Source organism: Mytilus trossulus, chromosome 6, assembly GCF_036588685.1.
Source record: "Mytilus trossulus isolate FHL-02 chromosome 6, PNRI_Mtr1.1.1.hap1, whole genome shotgun sequence".
Classification (NCBI taxonomy): domain Eukaryota; kingdom Metazoa; phylum Mollusca; class Bivalvia; order Mytilida; family Mytilidae; genus Mytilus; species Mytilus trossulus.
Window position 1 is genome coordinate 29,998,507 of NC_086378.1, and position 24,005 is coordinate 30,022,511.

The window sequence follows — 24,005 nt, forward strand, 5'->3', positions numbered from 1 at the left end:
AACTCCAAAGGAAAACAACAAAAAGCTAAAAGATATTGAAAATTTATCTGTATAATGCATGGATGCCTAACAAAATCTGGCTCCGCATAAAGTTTTTAAAATCATAATAGTACTCATATGTGTGATAAGTAATACTGTAAATTCAGAAATTATTGCAAGGTTTTTAGTATTGCGAATAATGCAACAGGGTTGTAAACCCAATAATTAAAACTGGCATTTTGTAATATTTTAATTGAATTAAGCATGACTTTTCCTCAAAATCGTAAAAATTAAATAAGCCAACACATATCCCATCATGCATCAGTCCCTTGACCTTTCGAAAATTCTGTTAACATCATATTAACCCTAATAATCCAGTTGTTATATTACTCTCCCTATCAATCACTACTCTGGAGGACAATGACCGTAAGGGGCGCTGTAATTATTCGAGTTAACATCATCTTACCCTTAATCAAGATAATTAAATCAAAATGACCAATAATGACCTATTGATGGCTGCTTAATGTCCAGCTGAAAATTGCTTACTCAGGACAATAACATGTTGACCCATTATGAAAATACCCTGTTTGTACTATATACAGATCTAGAGAATATAGAACTTGATAAGATAAGGGATGACATCACAAGATCTATGTAGGATAAAAAAAACTTAAATCAAATAGTTTGGAGGGGGGGGGGGTAACATTGCTGTAAGTTTTGTTAATCTAGAATAGATTTTACATATATCAATATGTGTAAATCAATTTTTCCCAAATTAAGTTAAGAGGGGGTGGGGGTGGGGCGCAGTGAAAAAACTATGTGAATTAATTTTTTATACTTCATTGAACTTTTGATGTCGTCCCTAACAAGAAGACATTCTACAGAAAACCATACTACTAGTACTAAACCCATAGTTCCTAGACTTATAAGATATAATGACAAGCCAACATCTTTCTGTTGGTCACAATGTGAAACAACGAAGGAATAAATCCAGACCAATCATTACTATATTCCTTCCATGAAAAGATGAAAGAAAAATCAGCAGACGTACAGTTTGGGTTACATGTCCTTCGAAACCCATTTCATTTAATTGGTTAGAGGAAATGTAAAACTTTTATATTAATATAATATAGTGATGATATTCATTCTAATTATCATTAAAAATATTGTTTTCAAATAAATGAGGTACTGAGTATACATAGCAGAGGAAAGATGCACTTCTGACATTAAATATTTAATGTAGAAGTGTTTCAAGATCTTATTAGGCTATCACTTTCTTCATCGATTTCAAGGATGGTTTATATATCAATGTCTTAATTAAAGTCAACAATGTAATGAAATATTAATGAATCATAGCTAAATATAATTGAAATCTCATTTGTCAAGAGTTTTTTTGGGGGAAATGTTATAAAACTTTTAAGTTTCTAGTAGTTAAATAGATACTGGTAATCAAATACAGATAGTGGTTTTCTAGATTGGTGGAATGTTCCCTTGAAATAGCAATTTACTTTCCTATGCAATGTATGCTCTTGTTCCATAAAATACTGAAATTCAGCATTCTTTCTTGGTTAATTACTATATCATTCTTATGAATCTCCAAATAATTTATAACTTCCAAAGTAAAAATACTAAATGACAATTTCTTACGTGCTAGAAGTCAGATGGAGTCAAGAAAATACATTCAATTACCTTTCTCGGTTACTACAGTAATTCATATATTATACTTGAATTATACTTATAATTTTGTAACATTTCTTAGTTACCAAAGGAAAATACTAAAATGGCAGCCACCAGAGTTCTTAGAGAGACAGATTTAAACCAATCTTAAGAAGAAAATCTGGTGATTCTTTTCGATATTAAAAGAACTGAGTTGAGCACAACTTACCCTGAGTTGGTTTTGAACACACATCATCTGAGTTGACAGACTAGTGACTAATAAAGACCCAGTTGCAAATCCATTTCTTAAATAAAAGTTGGGGAGGGGTCATTTGGAGTGGAACAGGTAAAATTCTTCGTTATACGTAAATGACTAGTTCCAAATGTGAGGCCTCAGGAGCAATCTGCCCCCTTCCCCAGTAAATTCTGCTCTAAGATGTACTAATATAAACTAGTGACTAGCCCACTTAACCACAGAGGCACCTCAATTCTTTATTTTCATCTCCTTTCATTAATTCAATCTTCTATAACCAAAATCTAATTAGAAGAAATTAGAATTGTTGATGTAAATTACTATTTTACTTATTGATAAGGTCAAAAATCATTTCAGTTTACTATTTTATTGAAGTTAATGTACTTTTTATTCAACAAATGTTTCATGCTTTATTAATTTTGAATAATGAAATAAAGCTGATAAAATGCCCTAAATTTTGATAAAATCTGCTTTTGTATGAATTGCATTGAACTGAAATGCTATCTCTTTATACTTAATCAATTAATTTTCTTTCCTCTTTTTTTAAAATACAAACAGAATATTTGCTTCTATTTGTTTTCTCGTTAATATAATGTACATTCAATTTTGGGCGATTTCCAAATGATGATTTTTGTATGTAGAGAAAGAAGATAATGTTTTGTCGGATAGAATGATAAATAAAACAGAAAATCAAGCACTGATTTCATAATGCTTAATTAATTTTAGTTTTTTGTCTGCAAACATTTCCAGATGGGTAGTTTTCTATGATTTCTAAAAGTTCTTTTAAATATAAAACACTGATCATTTTTGTATGTTTAGTTACGCTGTGCAATTTCAGTTAATCAAATATCAACATTGATTATATAATAATACCTTATGCTTTCCCTTGACAAAGTCTTATAACTATAAAGTAGCAGGAAGCCACATAATTATGATGATTTTTCATAATAAAAAGAGTTTAAAAATTGAAGAAAAAAACACTGATACTTCACTTCCTGATCGAAAACAGCAAACAATAAAAGGAAAAATTCTTTATAATTTTATGTGATATGATTTAATTTTCATAAAGTACCACATTATGACGTAGCCAGGGAATAAAAGTTGATGTGTGAGTGCCAATGTGATGTATCTCCGTCCAATATAACTGGGTTCATTATTATTCAGTACATGAAGTTACTAAATTTTGTTGGTTTTCATTATATTTCAACCACAACACAGGGGCCGATCCAGGCATTTTAAAAAGGGGGGTCCAAAACCAGGACAAAAAGGGGGGGAGTTCCAACTACATGTCCCCATTCAAATGCATTGATCGTCCAAAAAAAAGGGGGGTTCAAACCCCAAGAACCCCCCCCCCCCCCCCCTATGTATCAGCCAGCGCAACAGAACAAAATTTTCTATATATTTAAACTTGAAAACAAAATTTGGCAAACCAGATAACTAAATATTCACTAAAGTACATTCTTTTCTTAATCCATGAAAATTGATCTTGAAAATCTTCAGCACATCAACAGGGTTGCTCTCTTCATGTGATATGTGGACAGTTTCCCTGTGTTTGAGGTGTATACTCTTTACTGTAAAGGAATGTTTTATCACAAGTTTTGAGATGCTTCATCTTTTTTTAAGCACTGTTTGTTTTTAGAAACTGATATGCAGTAAATTGCACTGATATTTTAAAAACTAAAATTTAACATATTGTTTTCAAATAAATGAGGTACTGATCAGTACAATGCAGACGAAAGTTGTACTTCTGACATTAAATATTTAAAGTAGAAGTGTTTCGAGATCTTATTAGGCTATCACTTTCTTCATCGATTTGAAAGATAGTTTATATATCAATGTCTTAATTAAAGTCAACAATGTAATAAAATGTTAATGAATCATAGCTAAATATAATTGAAATCTCATTTGTCAAGAGTATTTTGGGGGGGAAATGTTATAAAACTTTTAAGTTTCTAGTAGTTAAATAGATACTGGTAATCAAATACAGATAGTGGTTTTCTAGATTGGTGGAATGTTCCCTTGAAATATCAATTTACTTTCCTATGCTCTGGGTCCATAAAATATTGAAATTCAGCATTCTTTCTTGGTTAATTACAACATCATTCTAATATGAATCTCCGAATAATTTATAACTTCCAATGTAAAAATCCTTTATGACAATTTCTTACGTGCTAGAAGTCAGATAGAGTCAAGAAAATACATTCAATTACCTTTCTCGGTTACTACAGTACTTCATATATTATACTTGAATTATACTTATAATTTTGTAACATTTCTTAGTTACCAAAGGAAAATACTAAAATGGCAGCCGCCAGAGTTCTTAGAGAGACTGTAAACTAATCTTAAGAAGAAAATCTGGTGATTCTTTTCGATATTAAAAGAACTGAGTTGAGCACAACTGTTACCCTGAGTTTCGAACTCACATCATCTGAGTTGACAGACTATAGTGACTAATAAAAAACCAGTTGCAAATCCATTTCTTAAATAAAAGTTGGGGAGGGGTCATTTGGAGTGGAACAGGTAAAATTCTTCGTTATACGTAAATGACTAGCTCCAAATGTGAGGCCTCAGGGGCAGTCTGCCCCCTTCCCCACTTAATTCTGCTCTAAGATGTACTAATATACACTAGACCACTTAGCCAAAGAGGCACCTCAATTCGTTATTTTCATTCCTTTTCATTCATTTAATCTTCTATAACCAAAATTTAATTAGAAGAATAGAATTGTTGATGTAAATTACTATTTTACTTATTGATAATGTCAAAAATTATTTCAGTTTACTATTTTATTGAAGTTAATGTACTTTTTATTCAACAAATGTTTCATGCTTTATTAATTTTGAATAATGAAATAAAGCTGATAAAATGCCCTAAATTTTGATAAAATCCGCTTTTGTATGAATTGCGTTGAACTGAAATGCTATCTCTTTATACTTAATCAATTAATTTTCTTTCCTCTTTTTTTTTAAATACAAACAGAATATTTGCTTCTATTTGTTTTCTCGTTAATATAATGTACATTCAATTTTGGGCGATTTCCAAATGATGATTTTTGTATGTAGAGAAAGAAGATAATGTTTTGTCGGATAGAATGATAAATAAAACAGAAAATCAAGCACTGATTTCATAATGCTTAATTAACTTTAGTTTTTTGTCAGCAAACATTTCCAGATGGATAATTTTCTATGATTTCTAAAAGTTCTTTTTAATATAAAACACTGATAATTTTTGTATGTTTTAAGTTACGCTGTGCAATTTCAGTTTATCAAATATCAAAATTGATTATATATAGATTCTTACATTGATACCAGTGGATAATCGGATTTATCCAATCGAGATAGTTAAATTATCAATTTTAAAGTCCGAGCCGCCTCGGCGAGGACTTTAAAATTTATAATTTAACTATCGAGATTGGATAAATCCGGTAATCCACGAGTAACTATGTAAGAATCTGTTTCTCTAATGATTAAAAAGACATTTTCTCCCACTTGTTAACCTAAAATCCCCTTAGAGTGCCTTTCACATCGCACCAAGTTGTCAATTTCATTAACACCTGTAATCAAATTTTGATTCATCCAGTTAGCTAAAAAGGTCATGACCCTTAAAATCATCCAATGATCTTTTGAGATCACCAGCAACCACACGTTGATTAAATTTTTTTATACAATGGGTTCGGAAAGGGATAAATTTCAATAGAATTAGAGAAATAATAATACCTTATGCTTTCCCTTGACAAAGTCTTATAACTATAAAGTAGCAGGTAGCCACATAATTATGATCATTTTTCATATTAAAAAGAGTTTAAAAATTCTTTGCTTCCTACTGGTAAATCATAGCGAACATGATAAAATGCCAGAAAAAAATCTTTATAGTTTTTTTATAAAATGATTTATTTTAAAAAAAAAGTATGATACTGCCAGTGAATCAAAGTTTAAGTAAATTAAGTTTCATTTTTGCGAGTAACATACAAGTTCCCTTATTCCATGACTGTAGCCCCTGAGGTTTAGTCATTTTCTGAATAAACTTAAGCTATCATCTGGAATGACCAGTCAAATGTTAAAAAAAAATACAAACTTTACTTAATCAATGAACATTTATTTGAAGAAAAAAAAGTCCACAACACATTGACAGTAACTCCTTGGTTTCTCTCTCATGACCTCTGGAAATGTTCCCTGCACTTCAGATGTACAATCTATCTTTACATTAAAGGCATGTTTTGACGTAGTTTAAGATACTTCTTCTTTTTCCTTTTTTTTAAGAAGCACTGTTTGCAGAAACTGATATGCAGTAAATTGCACTGATATTCTAAAACTAAAATTTAACACCAATATACATTTTTGTATAACCACTTGCTCTTCATTTTATCTTAATACAAAAACTGTGAAAACTAACTTGAACAGAAACTCTGTTGGCAAAGATCTATAATTCATTTCTACACTTGTTTGAAATTTGCCATTTTTCTTCCTAAAAATTTGTGATTCTGCAATTTCTTCTTTTATGTTTAAAAAGCAAATTTTCAGATCATGATTTACTATGATGGCACTAAAGTATCTAAATGAAAGTGTCTGTGTCCCTATGGTATGCTGACAGTATCTCTAAAACAACCAAAATTAATTATTAAGTTTCTGTGGAAATACAAAGTGCTAAAAGTAATTCACATAAAAAACAAATTAGGCAAAAAATCAATTTGTCAGGGAAATTATACTGGTATAAAATCTAAAAGTAACTTCACGTTCTGATTTAATATTTGACACAGAAATCGCCTGCATTGGGGTAATTAAAGGTAATTTTTTGTCCATCAATATATATATATAGTATCTTTTATAACTATGTTGCAATATTCAGAGTGGCAAAATGATGCATTTCTACTAATAATACGACGTCAAAAATTAATCAGTGATTATTATGACGTCAATATATATTTCTGCGAGCAACAATAAGACATGCAATGAGGTACCTGTTTAAGCTTTTGTTAACACAAAATTTGTTCTTTAATTGACAATAACAAAACCTGTGATAACGTGCAGCATATGGTCCAATAAGGCAACTATAAAATTGAGAATAGAAATGAGGAATGTGTCAAAGAGACAACAACCCGACCATAGAACAGACAACAGCAAAGGACACGAATGTGAGGAAACTGAAGGTCACAATGATGTAGCAAAACAAAGACAACCACTGAATTACAGATTCCAGCATTGGAATAAGCGCATGAAGAATGTACCATGGTTAAACATGTTTGTAAGCAGCTGAGTCGACCCTCCCATAACCTGTGACAAACTTTTGTTACTGTGGTCTGTTGCACTGTTCCTTAATTTCAGTAATTCCTGTTGTGGTAGGATTGCCAATGAGACATAACTATCTACCACAGTTCAAATGAAGGGGTGTAAGGAAATATAGGCAACTGTATGAGCTTTAACAATGAGAAAAATCCACATCTTATATCCAGCTATAGCATGCCCCTACATGAAAATGTAAAAAGATTCAAACAAGAAAAATTACCTCTTTAATATTTAACAAAACAATTTCAGAAAAACATATTTGACATCGGACATGAACCAATGACCACTTAACTTCTACATGAGTTTTTAGTTAGTGGTCAAAAAAACATTTCCGTATAAGTTCAGTTGTTGGAAATGAAGTCCTGGAATATATAATTTGCAAAGAATTTCCATAAACAACCTGGCAAATCTGTTAGCAATAGAATGAGGTTTATAGTACATAACATTTCAGTACATACTTTGTTTGAACCAGGCATGTCCAAAACTGACAACATTTTTCAAATTTAAATTGAGTTTGTTTCAAATTAGTATCTATGATTTTGTTTTCCTAAAAACTCAAATCAAATTGACCCCAGATATATATTATATATATAAATCATGTCTATAGACTAAGTAAATATGGCGTCCCTACTTTTCATTCCTTTCTCGGTATCAAAGAGAAATCTTGACAAGAAGCAATGCACAATTGATGCTAATTAAATATAAAGCATTTTAGGAATCTATCAATCAGAAATAAAAGACTGTTTTGCCGTAGTACATAAGGCACTCCAGTGTTAATTAACTGATCCTAAACGGTAATTGTTTTATCTGAAAGCACATATCATTACTTGATATTTGTAATAAACATGTCTCTCTTCTTTTGGTTTTGTTTCCAAGCAATATCATTGATCATTGAATTAGCTGCTTTCCCCTAATATGGACACATTAGGACATCTAAGGGAAAGAGTTTCAGTCTTTCTTTAATAATTTTCATACAATAATGTAAACATTTAAGAAAGGAAATGGAACCTTAGTTCAAACAAATTTTACCTTAAACACAAGGTTTTCTTTTTAAGTCCTTAATAAAATGTCAGGTAAAAAATGTCAATGACAATTAGAAGAAGAATAACCCCAATAAAACCAAATTAAGAGCTCGATAAGCACACCTGTTAAATATATGACATTTCATATTTGTTTTTAACCACCATAACAATCAGTTTTAAAGTCATTTGTTAAACCTACTTTTAAGGGTAATAACTCTTTGAGGGTAAATCAATTGACAATTCCTGAAAAGTTGACTAAATGTAGATCTTATAATTTTGCTGAAGACTTTTCTTATTTCAATTTCTATCTATCTATTTTAGTTCTACAAAATACACAAAAATGAGTAAAATCATCATTCAAGGGCAAAAAACTTCTATATAGGTACAGATCATTTGATCATCAACAAAATTTATATCTCTAGCAAATATTCATTTGTTTTGATTGGCTGAAGTACTTGCTTATCTGGCATTTAATTTAAACAGAAACAAAGTTAACTATTTAATGTATATTATAAACTAAAGCAAAACAGCATAAACACAGTCAAATATGTTACAGTACATGTACTAAAATATATACCTTACTCCATAATGCTCAGATTTACTGAAAGCTAGCATTAATTCTTAATCTGCTGAAAAAGCGTGAAAAGAGATACTTGACACTGAACTTTTGACCTTAATTTTGGTCACTAAAAAGTTTCTGTCGAGACTCCCTTATCTGAGTGAAGTAAACTGAAGCACTCCTTACCATACTCAACAAGTAGGACTTGAAATTTGTTGTACGGTTTGGCCATTTAATTATCTGGATGAACTTGTTATAATTATTTAAATCAAGTACATCAAATAAATATCTATGTTTGATAACATTTGATTACATATCTATCTGGCTGAGATTTTAGATAGATTTAGTAGTCAGCAAATCCAAATCAAAACACTTGTTAGAGAGAATTTAATCTGGAAGGAGTACATACTTTATTATTTCGTCAAAAATACTTCTTTAATTTAGCTTGAAGTGTGAAATACTTGTACATCTTCTGTTAATCATTTCATTTATAAACAAATATAAAAGTGCTACGTTTATCAATAAATGATTAACCTTAAAGCTTATTCCCAAACATAAAACGAAAGTTGTATAAATTCCAACTGAACAATAATGTGATGGGAATTTCTCCAACTACTTTCATCTATTTTTGGTGATTAATGGTAGTTGTTCAAAAAGAATCTGCATAGAATAAAAGTCTTAAAGAACCCTAGTTTGTTTATCTGTTACCCTGATTCATTCATTGATCATACTATAATAATAATGAAATTAAACTGACTAAATATGTATTGACATGAGGTTAAAGTTTACTTCAAGTTTCATAGGCACAAAAGAGTAGAAAACTTTTGACTTCAGTTCATTTTTCATATTTTTGTTACTTGTTCCCCCCCTCCACCCCTCCTAATCATTATTCTCATGAACACCATTACAGGTGCTTAAAGTGGAGCAGTATCTACTGTCGTACCTTTCTGGAGCACTTTTGTTTACCCCTGCCAGGTATTTCGTAGGGTTTGTGTTGCTCAATATTTAATTGTCTTTGTAATGTTTTGTTAACAGCCTTAAAGTCATTTCTTTTGGTTGTGGTGTTTTCTGCATGTTTTTAAATACCTTTTTTTATTTGCCCTTTAAAAGTATATTTTCCCTTTGATGCATTGAGTTATTATAAGTATAAGGTCACAGTTCAGCTCTAAATCACCAGGGTACAAGGTGACCTACAATCACCACTTATAGATAAAAGCATGCAAACTCTGACCTATATTACAAGCTTCATTGACTTATATGGATGTAAAGTTTAATATAATATATCTTTATTTGCAAAACATACAAAAACCAATTTTGGATGTGGCAAATACATTGACAAACAAACATAATCAAACATAATGAAAACTCGACAATATTATAAGAAATATGATAAAAACAGTTACTGTTCTCCTTTCCTCAGTTCTAATGACTCTTTAATAAAAGAAACAACTGCTTTTACATCATTTGGTGTTGATGGATTAAGTATTATCACGAGTTTATCAGTAAAATTAAGTGTATTAAAATTTACATATTTTTGTATATAATATTTTAGAAAGATTTCTCTTATATTTTTATTTATTTTACAGTTGAAGAAAAAATGAAATTCATCGTCTAAGATATTACATATTTTACATTTTCTTTCATCTCGTGGTATTTTGGTATATCGTCCAGTTTCTTAGAATGAAGAGACAATGATCGCTTATTCTAAATTTGGTTAACATTTTTCTTGTCTCTTTACTTGGTTGTGATAGGTAGTATTGCATTTGGTTATTTATATCAGATTTAAGAAATTTATATAGATATATTTTATTATTTTCATTTAAGTTATTTATTTTATCATCAATAAGAGTTTGATAATAGTTGATATAACTTTTTTTTAATTGGGTTTTAACATTTTAGTCTGTTTTAAAGTTTTAGTTTCCTCAATAAGTTTAATGTCAATATTTATATCTTGTGACACATTTTTTGCAAAAGTATACCATGAGTATGTTTCCTTGGTATCTTAACTTTTAGTTAATTTAAAGGATTCATTAAGAAATGGGTTCAGATTTTCATTATTTAATCTAGATAGGTACATCATAGTTTGGGTTTTTATGAAAGTTTCTAATGGCAAAAGTCCTTAAGTTCATTTCTAACAGCTAGATTTGTAATGATATAGTTAAGTCTTTGATAATGCTGGCCTACAAACTTTTAAGGATACATCAACAGAAGTATAACAACCTCTAATCAAAAGTCACCCTTACATACATTTCATGGAAATTTTATTTAGTTTATGTACATTTTAATGAGCTAGATATTTAAAGAAATGGGAAAGATACCAAAGTTACATTCAAACTCATAAATCAAAACAAACTAACAAGGCTATGGCAAAAAACAAAATAGGAAAAGATGAACAATAAAAGGGTATTTAAATGCATGCAATGGTTGATGACAGCTTGATTGATCCCAACCAAATGCAGTCATTTTAGTTTTCATTATAACACTTTTTGCATCATTATGATCATAATTATTGTTCAGAAAATAACAAGGAGAAATATTAAGGATGATCTCGTCACTTGTGATTACCTAAGGTGCTTTTTTATTTCATCTGCAGCCACAAGTGCGATGTAATTTGCCATAGCACAGACTGAAATGATCTTCTTAATGCAGTATTTTATGATTGCCAGTCTTTTAATATATATGTGTCAGCTTATAATTCTATTTTCAGACTCAGACATTGTTCTAGTCAGTTTTCAATTTCAATAAACGATTTTCTGAGATGTTCAATTTTAACAAGAAAGTCAAGAATGCTACCTTTTTTTCACTTTTTTTTTTTACCTAATCTTATTTTTTTAATTTTGCTTCTTTCACTTCAATGGCAGACTAGGGGGGTCTAGATTAATTATATTATTTTATTCCAAAATATTGATTCAAATATTTATGTTTCATCTGTGAACTTCTAATGCAAATACAATAAATCGAAAGCGACAGTTTTGATACATGTCAATGAAAAGGAAGTAAAAACCTACCATTTTGATCTGCCGAATCTTTTTTATCCGTTTTATTATTCAAAGGTTGTTTTTCATCATCAAAATCAATATCCACGACCACAGGGGTCACCTCAAAACATTTTTTTTCTGTCACAATATTTATCATAGGAATGCCATTTTGGGGATCGTCAATATTTTTCCCCTCCACCTGAATAACAGGTATCTCGTGGTACTGAGTTGTATCCTCTTTCACCATTATGCTTACACGTAAAGAGGAGCTTAAAAGATCCTCACCTTTTTGGAATGTACATACAAGGAAATTTTAAAATCAAAATTTCTCAATATTCTTTCCTATATACATAGTTTTTAAACTGCCAATCACGAACAGAATGAAATAGAATACCCTCCTTCGATAGAAATTTCGTCAAAAGAATTTAAATCCAACCACCATATCTCCTGTTGAAATGATCTACTCCAAAAAGGTATCATAAAGAAAATAATTTCTAAAAATCTTTTCTCAGTATTTAAATATTTACTTTTTTAATATCCATGTTCATTTAAAAAGTTTTCTTATACCCAAACATATGGAAAAGTATAAATCCCATACTGCTTGTCTGATTTTCACTGATCCATACCTCACAAGCTATCTATCTCTAATTGTTTTCCAACAGATCTGATAAAATCACTTATTACCATTGATCATCCTTGACAAAACTCCTGATCATCCGTAAAATGATGAAAATCACAAGAAAAAAAGTCTAAACTCAATAGATTGGCATTAATCCTAATAAACAATGCACATCTCACCTCAGGGGGTAAATAAGTTACATCTGGTACCCCCTGCACAGAGTACTCTTGTTAGATAAAAGTTCCTTTAAAACACTTTGATGTTCAATATTATAATTACTCATATGACTAGATTACAATCTATCAGAATCTATATATAGAATATATTTTCATTCAGACAAATAAAACACAAAAATAAATGCGCATATCAATAACTGATGTTTAAAGTAGCTAAAAATACAAACAAACCCTACATAAAGTTAAATAAACATATAGCGTTTATAAAATTAGAGAAAAGACAAACAAATGATAATTTCATTTTGTAGAATATACACAATAAAGTGTATTACATTTATTCTTCAACCATTTATTTGTTTCAATTATTATAGACATTGGACTATCTATCTGATGTGGGATGAAATTCAATTCTACATTTCTCATTAAATTTTATTCCGAATGCATTTGTTTCATTAAAAAGAAAAAGAAAAAAAGAAACAGTTTCCCATCATGTCTCTGTCTTATTTCATTTGAAACAAGAATGTGTCCATAGTACACCAATGCCCCACTCAGATGCCCTACTCCCAGTGACTATCATTTTCTATGTTCACTGAAGTGTGAAATTGGGATCAAAACTCTCATTTGGCATTAAAATTAGAGCCATCATATCATAGAGAACATGACAGTACCGGTGTCCTATAGCCATTCTTCCCCCATGCCAAAATTTCCGGGGGGAAATACTGGATCGATCCAATATTTCTCCCCGGAAAAATTGGCATGATCCAACTTTTCCCCTTCAGCGTTGTAAGGGGAAAACTAGGATCATGCCAATTTTCCCCCCGTGAAAGCATGATAAGATAAATTTTTCCGCCTTGTAATATAACGTGGGCGACGTCACGATAAGATTTTTTAAATGATAGTAACTTTTTTCTCAGTTTATAGTTACCAAAGCTTCATCGTGTGAATATACATTTGATATGTATTTATATGTGTTTTTCTATGTTGTGATGTATAACATTGTTTCAGAAAAAGGGAGAAGGTTTGGCACCATTAAAACTTTTAACGGCCCTCTGCAAATGTATGCACCTGTTCTAAGTCACGAATCTTATGAACAGTAGTTGTCGTTTGTTTATGTAATTATAAAATACGTGTTTCTCGTTTCTCGTTTTGTATATAACTTTAATAGACAGTTGTTTTTCCCGTTTGAATGGTTTTACACTAGTAATTTTGGGGCCCTTTATAGCTTTTTGTTCGGTGTGAGCCAGGGCTCCGTATTGAAGGCCTATTGTGGTTTACTTTTATAAATTGTTATTTGGATGGAGAGTTGTCTCATTGTCACTCATATCACATTTTCGTATATCTATATACATATATAAACGAGTCTAAATTGAAAACTACGTTCAAACCTTATATATATATATATATTTATTCACACGAAGCACATTTTGATCACATCCATTCTCTTTAGTGGACCCTTGGTATCATTGACCAAATAAATACAATTACTAGTACTTTAACCACTTCTGACCAGTCAGTAGTTTTTTCCTTGCATGTGGACATATAGACAGTCATTTAAAAATGTAAAAAGACTAGAGGTCACATATAAAGACTATTGAATAGAGAGACAGACTTGTTGACTCATAGACAGGCCGTACTGTGACATATAGTTGTTAATGTTTGTGTCATTTTTGTCTCAAGTTTGTGGATAGTTGATTCATTGGCTGTAGAAAGATTTGTGTAAATGTAAATGAACAACAAATTTTTATATTTATAAATAAATCTAATTCTAACACTGTTCGGTTTAATTTCCAGACTCTATATAAACATAGTGAAATCTATGATGGGGGAAAGATTGGCATGGGGGAAAAGTTACTATATGTATACGTATTGTCAACCTTCCGCAGGGGAAGAATCACAACAATCCAAAATTTCCCCGGGGGAAAGATTGGCTCATGCCAGTCTTTCCCCCGGGGGAAAAACTGGCATGGGGGAAGGATGACTATATAACACCGGTACTACTAGTTTCAAGTTGATTGGACTTCAAATTCATCAAAAACTATCTTGACCAAAAACTTTAATCTGAAGCGGGACAGACGGAGGGATAAATGAACATAAATGAGGTATATAAATGCTATTTCTGCAAAAAAGAGTTAAATAGAAAGCAAACTGATAAAGTCAAAATAAGAACAAATGTGAAAATTTAAATTTTATGTAGAAATTCTCTTAAAAATGTAAATGAATTATTTAACTATGCAAATATGTACTGCTTCAGAACTACATGTACATTGATTTTTCATTATAAAACCTTCTGCCCCCTATGTATCAATCTATTAAAATTAGTCAAGCATCAAAATCTTAACAAATACTGAAATTTAGGTTCTTTTCAAATCTCCAAAATCAGTAAAACTCTTTCTCTTATGAACTTTTAAATGTTTCAAAAATTTTCCATCAATTTCATGAATATATTCAACTGCTGGGTATCCTTTACAAAACTCCCAAGTAGTTTTTAACTTAAAGTGCATAAAACATTTTAAATTCAATCTAATTTCTAACAGATTTGTAACCTTCATTATACATTTTGTTCGAAATCTACACTCTGTTAATAATAAATGGTGAATTTGAGAAGATCAAATATTACATAAGTCAAATAGTAAAGCATGTGTAGAATTAATTTTCAATTCTTCAAGACTTAGTAACAGTACATTAGAGCTAGGGCTCAGTTGAGTGCTGAAAGTTTGGCAAAAATTGACTGTAATCAATGTTACAATATCAGACCTCCATTATTGATCACTGTCGTCTGCTAAACACCTTTACGCTTTCTCAAAATACTTGTTTTTACTTAATTATCACTTCAAATTATCTGAAAATATCAAAAATTATCTTTTCTGCAACACATCAACACTTTGCCAACACTTCCAAGTACCAAATTAAGCCTACTGGCATAAAATACGAATATTGCTGGATTTAAATCTGCTGTTATAAAATTTTGGACAGTATTCTAAATTAAGGAACATGTTTCCCTCATGCAAAGCTCGGATTTCTTGTCCAAACTTGGCTATAGACATAAGGTTCTTTTGGTTTTCAACATTTGTATTTTAGAAAATTGGATATCCAAATATCTTGGACTCTAGCATATATGAAAACATTATTTTTTTAAATATGCATCAGACGCATTCAAATTTAGTACATTGTATGTTATCTAAACTCGAAAAATTATTTTTTCTTGATTGGTTTGAAAAAGTATTAAGAGAAAATAGTATGGTAAAATACGTACATTTACCTAACAATTACTACTATTTAAACAGAGAATTATAATACAGTCAGTCACAGTGAACCTTATATAAATATTTGTTTTGATAAATCCAATAATTCACTTTTGTACTTAACATTTTATGAGCAATCAATGTTCAATACACTAAATAAAACGAGTGAAAGAGAAAAATCTTAAGGAGGAGAAAAGCAACACAACTCTCACTGCCAATTATCTGCAAAATCTAAAGAAGAAAAATAAACTATTTTGACTAGACATGCAATAAAATTAAAGGAAATTTCATGTTGAATTGTGTTGAACAAACACCTACTTATTAAATCAATAAAAGCCTGATAGACAATTATTTACCTTCACATCAATATATATAAGTTTTCTAGTGCATATTTATTTTCATATTAAAAACTAGTGTGGTATGTTATTTCTATAATATTACTTAAAGTTTCTAATGTCCCCAGCGTTGTATATTATGTCATATTTTATCTTTCCAAACATATAAGGGCAATGACTGAATAAAAGCAATTGTTTTTATTCTTTAAAACTTTTTTAACAATATGTTGCAGATATGAAGGTTTCAGACCAAGAATTGTACATAATACACAGAGGCAATACAGACAAATGTCCTGCAACTCGCATAGACATAACTACTTGTATCAACCACAGTCCCAAATGAACTGGATGTAAGCAAATACAAGTCACCATATATACTGCTTTCAACAATGAACAAGACTCTAATCACGAAGGCAGCTATGAAGATCTTTACATGACAAAATGATAAACAATTCTAACAAGAAAATCAGTTGCCTGATGACAGACAGCAAACAACAACAGCCAGTCTATTGGGACAGGCACATGAAGAACAAGCAGGGTTAAACATATGTGAATGTCCTGTCTTATCCAACACATTTAATAGGGGACCAGACAAAAATGTCAGATTAATAAAATTGAGAATGGAAATGGGGAATGTATCAAAGAGACAACAACTCGACCATAGAAAAAACAACAGCGGAAGGTCACCAACAGGTCTTCAATGTAACGAGAAATTCCCGCACCCGGAGGTGTCCTTCAGCTGGCCCCTAAACAAATATATACTAGTTCAGTGGTAATGAACGCCATACTAATTTCCAAATTGTACACAAGAAACTAAAATTAAAATAATACAAGACTAACAAAGATCAGAGGCTCCTGACTTGGGACAGGCGCAAAAATGCGGCAGGGTTAAGCAGGGTGTCAGATTATCAGGGTTTTAATTACAAGGATAGTCATTTATTGGACCATCAAAATATGTTGGTTAAAGCAGGATGTTAGAATACTCGGTGTTGACACCCAGGTTACACTGTACATAATGTACATTTTTTATATATTTTTCTGATATATAACTATAGCCTGTACCAAGTCAGGAATATGACAGTTCTTGTCCATTCGTTTTTGATGCATTTTTTTATTTGATTTTGCCATGTGATTGTGGATTTTCCAAATTGATTTTCCTCTTAGTTCAGTATTTTTACTTTTTAGTCATCACCCACCTTTTTTTATAAGTTTTGGTTTATAGCCACTGATTTTTTCACTTTTCAGTAAATGAACGAAACACGACGAAAATTATATATAATATTTCTCATTGCTATTATACTACAGTCAAAATGATGCAAATTTGGAAAACAAGGTTTTAAAAAAAATATTTGCAACTTTTGGTATTAGACAGAAAAGAAATGGAAATTTTATCCATTGCAATGGTTTTGCTAGATTTTGAAGTATAGTGATTCAAATAAGAAATTATGGTTTGCAATTGTAATAAAGTAAAGTTCCATATCAATTCTAGGTTGATCAGAAATTAGGAAATACCAAAATATTTGGTCAAAACAAATATGATTGATGAACTCCATAGCAAACAATTACAGATTTCCTCGTGATTCTACAAATCATTGATGGGCTACTGTCAGATTAGCCTCTATTGACGAACTTTCATCACTGTTAGGTCACTGATCAATGCAAACTCAATCAAATGTTATTTGTTTCAATAAATCTAATATTTCAAACTGTGTACAATATATATTACATCAATTTCTGGTAAATATTGGTCAAATCTCAGATATTTTTGTCAGATTTGTTACAAATTAGAACTTACCTAGTGTTATGACTGTTGTTTGTTTTACATGTTATTCTTATAACGGGAAATAATATCCCATTCTTACGATACTTTAATCTAAACTGAACAATAAAGAAATCAATAAAGAAATGTGAAATATGAATTAATAGTAAAAAAAGTATTTACAGAATGTTAACTCTTATTATGCTCTAGATGATTAAAATTAACAGTAAAAAAAAATAATTTACTAGTGAATAGTGTATAGGAGCTATTTAAAAAGTTGTCTCCCTTGGTGAGAAAAATTTAAAAAATGTATCCAATCTGATTTTAAAATTCTCAGCACTTGCTAATTTTTTAATGCTTGCCCATTACGTAGAAAAATGAGCTTGTGCTGAGCTTATATTCTCATTTATGATTTAAATTGTCTCTATATTAGGCATCTTGTTAAAAGTAGTTAAATCAATTTATTTATTTCAAGATTGTTGGTGTTTTAACTCCACTTTCAGGAACCATAGCTATGATCATGCTGGAACATTGCTTTGACAGTCCCTCCCCACTCAACCACCACCCTCTTTTTAAAATCCTAGATCAGCATCTGCTCACTATCCAATTATTGAATATATAAACATTGTACACATGTATTACATAATACATGTATTATGTATACATGTACAAATGTATTATGTATACATGTATTATGTATTATGTATACATGTATTATGTATTATGTATACATGTATTATGTATTATGTATACAAGTACACATGTATTATGTATACATGTACACATGTTTTATGTACAAAATGTACCTAAAACTAAACATTTTGACTCATTATTTCTAATGATAATCAGAACAGTAGGGTTTCATTTTCAAAGTGCATATAACATTTATGTGCCTCAAGGCTCAAGTAATCAGAGATACATGTATCTCTGCTTTCTGGTGGCATGTAAGGCACCATACCGTCCATAAAAAAATGTCCTAGGACACTCTACAACATTTATGTAAAATGATTATTTGTAATGGTTCGATTCCAAACAAAAAACTTTCAATCACATAGATCTACATCAGCAGCGTGTTGTCATGCAAAACTCCATTCTGAAGTAAACAGCTTTCAAAAATAACAACAACTATCATCGACTAAGGTTGGGCTACATCAAATTAGAGTAATATAAATAGGCAAGAAAATAACATAACAAAACAAAGCAATCAAAACAAAAATAATCAATATCTCAAATTAAGGTAAACACAAAACTAAATGTGAAACCGCTCCGAACCAGTCTCTTGTAAAAAGCTGATGTACCATCATCCTACCTTAAAAAAAACTATTCTCTAAGCTTTTTCTGAAATAACTAGTGGGTGTTACTGTATCAATTTAATTCATTTATTCAGCTTGCTAGAATGTGAACTTTTTGATGGAATTGACATCCAACAAAATCCTAATTTGGCAGCTCAAACATTTGTTTAAAATCTTGCTCACAGAGTACAAGCCCCACCCAGAGCTATATTTAAAATTCAAATTTAACATATAGAAAAATTGGAAATAAGATATACATATGTATCTTTGTATATATGGAATCTTAAAGAATCGAGATCTAATAGGTGAATTAGGTAATATAGATGGTTTCAGAGAGGTTTCAAATTGTAACTAAACTACATACACATAACCTAAAACAGTACCATATTGATTTTGAGACGAACAATGATTTAGATCTAAGGTTTGTCTGTAAATTAAGGAAGTAATAAAGGTGCAGTATATCAGGTAAAAGACTACCATCTAGATTGGCTATTTTCCATTTGAGTGCTAAAAAATACACAAATCAAGTTGATGTATCAGATCAAAGACTTTACAAACAATCATGGTACAGTTTTAGTATTTATTAGCCAGGATGGGAATGCACTTTAATTTTGAATGAGTACTTTTGAATTTATTCAGAAGCACAATGTCTGAATGTTATTGAATTCGTAGATCTTTCAACAATTTGTGAACAATGTACACAGTATTTGTTTTATTTGAGAACCAAAAGGGTAATCCACATATTCCATTTGAGTAAGCATTGGAAAAAATTATAAATAATGTCATAAACTTTGGTCATAATTTTCCCAATTTTTAATAAAATAATGAACCTATTTAAAGTTGTGTACAATGTAAAATTGGGACAAACTTATACATAAATCAGGTATATGATTTACCTGTATTCAAATCAAATTTTAGACTTATCAGAATTCAAGCAGCAGCTCAGAAAACAAACAGTGCTTATATTGGCTTCTTACTGGCAATGGTATGGGTTAAAATATATTCAAATACTAGTAGTAGTGCATTCCCACCCTTTCTGGTGTTAGCAAATAAAAATAAAAAAGTGCATTTACCATAAATGACCTGGTACTTTCCTGGAATACAGGCAACACCAAGGATTGCAAGTGGTCACACAAAATATGAAAAAGAACAAGAAACACAAATCACTACAACAAAAGCGTGCTTGTCAAATACTATATGTGTTTATTTAACAAGATAACTAGTACCGGTAAATGAAAAATAGCATTGCTCAGTTCAGTACTACACATCCAAAAGCAAAGAAGACTATTGATATCAAGTCATAACCTGATTCATTATCATGCTTTAATACGCTTATATTGTCTGCTTAAAATTAGCACATTATCCATTTTGAAAAATAAGGATCCAACATTGGGAATATATAATAAAAAAAAAAAAAAAAAAAAGACATCTAAGTCTTGTTTTTTCTTAATAGTTTTTTTGGAAGGGAAAGGATAATACAAATAAAGGATATCCGAGCAATTACCAAAACTTTAAACAACACTGAACAAACAATCTAATGTTTGCATATTTGGGCCTTTCGTTGCATTCTATAATGTACAGGTTTTGCTCATTGCAAAAGGCTATTCATAGATAAAGGAAGATGTGGTGTGAGTGCCAATGAGACAACTCTCCATCCAAATAACAATTTAAAAAGTAAAATTATTATAGGTTAAATACGGCCTTCAACACGGAGCCTTGACTCACACCGAACAACAAGCTATAAAGGGCCCCAAAATTACTAGTGAAAAACTATTCAAACAGGAAAACCAACGGTCTAATCTATATAAACAAAACGAGAAACACGTATATATTACATAAACAATGTAATTGTAATTTGAAACATTGCCTTTTGGTTGTTTGAAACCTCGTGGGTAAATATTTCTTTGGCAATCATAACACATGATCTGATGTTTTTATTCTACATGTATATACAAACGAATACAGGCAATAACCTTGATAACTACATGTAACAACACACGGTCAAGGTAAAAGTATTCAGAAAACAGGAAGCCGATGAGAAATGAATCTGAAAATGCATTACCAAGTAAAGCATGCTCACATAATGCTTGATGTCAAATTTCAGGCAGCTTTAATTTGTAGAACTCATAAAAAAAACCAGGGCAAAAATCTTCTACATTGACAATATGCTTAAGAATAATACAAGTACATGTATTTCTTAACGAGGAATTGAATGAAGGATGAATCAGAAAAATACATGGAGCATGCTCACATTATGCTTGATACCAAATGTCACAAGAAGCTCTCACACAGCTCTGATTTGTATAGTTTCTTAAAACATTTTGACCAAAATTTTAATTTAAAGATCAGAAATAGACCTAAAACAATTATCAACACAATGTTAAGCACATCTAAAATTGTAACAGGTAGGTTCGGTTCTGGGAAGGTGGAAAAAAGCAGGAAAAAAACTATAAAGTTGTGTTCTGACATTTGTGATAAGTTAGAAATGGGAAAGTATGTATAAATTTCTGCTACAGTAATTTTATATCTGAATGTGTTTTGTTAGTGTAGGAAGCTGGTGTTGATGGCAGATCATTGAATGTATAACATGAACTAATAGTCAGCAATTTCATATCAAAACTTAAACTATTTTTAAAGTAGAAAATTATATTACATGTAGATTCAATAAATAAATAGCTAGTTGTTTATCTATTTTCAGTGCTAAATCATGCAATTGAGAATATGTTGATGCTAACTGCATTTGTTTTACATTAAAATTGTCTTTTAATCATTTAAACAATCAAAACAAACATTAAATAATGATTCATATATATTCACATCCTTCATTTTTGTTCTTGATCTTATGTGAATTCAAGGTTAATCTAATAATAATAAACAACAGCAGAAACTGTCTGTGTTTATAAACTGTACAAGATTGTGAAGGGAATGTGCTGAAAATAAAACTCACAATTATTGTCTGTATACAGAATATTCCTGTCTACAACATACATATATACATGTACCTTTGCATTGGATGATGGTCATTTTAAATCAGAATGGTAAAAATGTGATTACTACATTATATACATGCAAGAATATTTGAGGAAAGATCACACAATTCAAAAACACTCTATTAAAATTTTGGTCTGTCTGTAGACTAGAGAACTCAATCGTACATTTTTTACGAAGGGTATACATGTGTCACATTGCTGAAAATCATAATAAATGAGCTTGGATTTGTGCAAAGAGTTCCACTACAAGATTTTCCTTGAATATTTTAACACTATTTCATCATTTGTCAGCATCAGACATGTATGAATTGTGAATTTTTTAGAAGTTTCATTTTAACTTTGACAGAGTAGACATAAGAAAGATAACCCAATTTGATTATCAGGTAAACAGCTTTAAATACATGGAGTATTGATCAAAACTATTAGCAAGGTTGGCTCAAAACCAGTCAATACTAGTATTGACATATAGCAAGCAGTATTTTCCACGAAATACTGGCAAATACTGGTCAATTGAAATGTTGACAGACAATATTACCATAAAACTTTACTACAGATATAGTGGAAGGACAGACAGTCACTTATTTAATAGTTATCATTATTTAAAAAAAAAAAATTTGATGCAAAAGTTTTTAAAAAGTATACATAGATCTTTTTTTTTAAATTTTGCATCAAAATTCTATTGTTGTTGTTTTTAAATGAGAAGTTCAAATCATGAATTAAAGAAGTGGTATTGATTTGCTAAAAAATTTTGGACTAGCCCTCACCAAATAATGAGGAGTCCTGTACATGTGTGTAAAGTCCATATTGTTTGCACTAAATACATTTTACATACATGTATCAAATTTAGATAAATTCGTTGTTAACACAATGTACAAATAATGACGATTTATGCACCTCCTAATTATCTTATCATAATAACTGATGATAAGAAAAGAATGCACATTTAAAGGGGCACTAGCTGTCAAATTCATGGTCACCAATTTGACTCAAATTCTCACATTTGATTAATAACAATGTAAAACATTTATCCAATTTATCAAACGTTTAAAATAAACAGTTTACGGAGCATGGGGTAGATGATATGTAGGCTCGTTTCGTGTGTATTAAAATCCAGATGCCATCTAATTAACTATCGATTTGACCTCAGATGACCATATAAGCGATGTAAACACAAATAAAGATATGAATAGGTTAAACCAGCACGTGCAATTGGATTTTTATAGGTCTGTTTGATTTGAATTTATAGATTAAAAATATAATTTTCTTATTGTTTTAAACCGTATAAGAATGATTTATGTGGATCGAATTAGTAATCAAATGATTTACCGTAGTTTCACTTTCATTGTTGACATTTTGTTTCTTTAAATAACCAGTTCACGTACAATGCATGCGTTGTCAGTCTCTAGCTAGGGGGTTAAATTGAGTTCACATGAATACCGGTTAGAATGATGATGACGTATTCACTTGCAAGTTAATCAGTCAAAAATTATGTATAATCGCTTATTTCAACAAAATTAAAGCAAATTGATTGCTAAAAGCAAATTATTATTTCATTATTCCAATTCAATTAATGATTAATCTAAAAAAATCATACTTTATTTTTTTATATATATCGTAGCTAGTGCTCCTTTAATGTTTATATGAATATCATGTAAACATGTGAAGTCAGAATGTCCTGGGTGAAAAAAATACATGATTATTTTATACCTTGTAGATGTACAGTAACAACTGTAGATGGACAAAAGTATTTTTTTGTGAAGAAAAATATTAAAAATTGAAAACTATACATGTACACATGTAGTGAATGGGGAAGAATGTTCCCGTTTGTTCTACAATTCTGACATTCTATTTGCTGCTCATCCTAC

The 24,005-nt window shown here is 30.3% G+C and overlaps 1 protein-coding gene across 5 annotated transcripts in view; it reads right to left on the reverse strand.

The window, feature by feature from the left end:
* The window catches only part of LOC134721084 (solute carrier family 12 member 6-like), a 76,663-nt gene that overhangs the window by 50,386 nt on the left and 2,272 nt on the right, over window positions 1-24,005 (reverse strand). Inside the window, exons 1-2 of one of the 5 annotated variants that reach the window (XM_063583806.1) lie at window positions 22,098-22,117; window positions 20,224-20,244 (exon numbers count right to left, since the gene is read on the reverse strand). The exons of 1 other annotated variant lie outside the window; for it this stretch is intronic. Coding sequence is in view for 3 of the 4 variants with exons in the window: in XM_063583802.1 (XP_063439872.1) it covers window positions 11,758-11,974 (217 nt within the window). In the remaining variant the exon portion in view is untranslated. Of the gene's footprint in view, window positions 1-11,757; window positions 12,521-20,223; window positions 20,245-22,097; window positions 22,118-24,005 lie in introns of those variants that run through there. 3 more of the 5 variants (XM_063583804.1, XM_063583802.1, XM_063583803.1) reach the window with 3 other exon arrangements.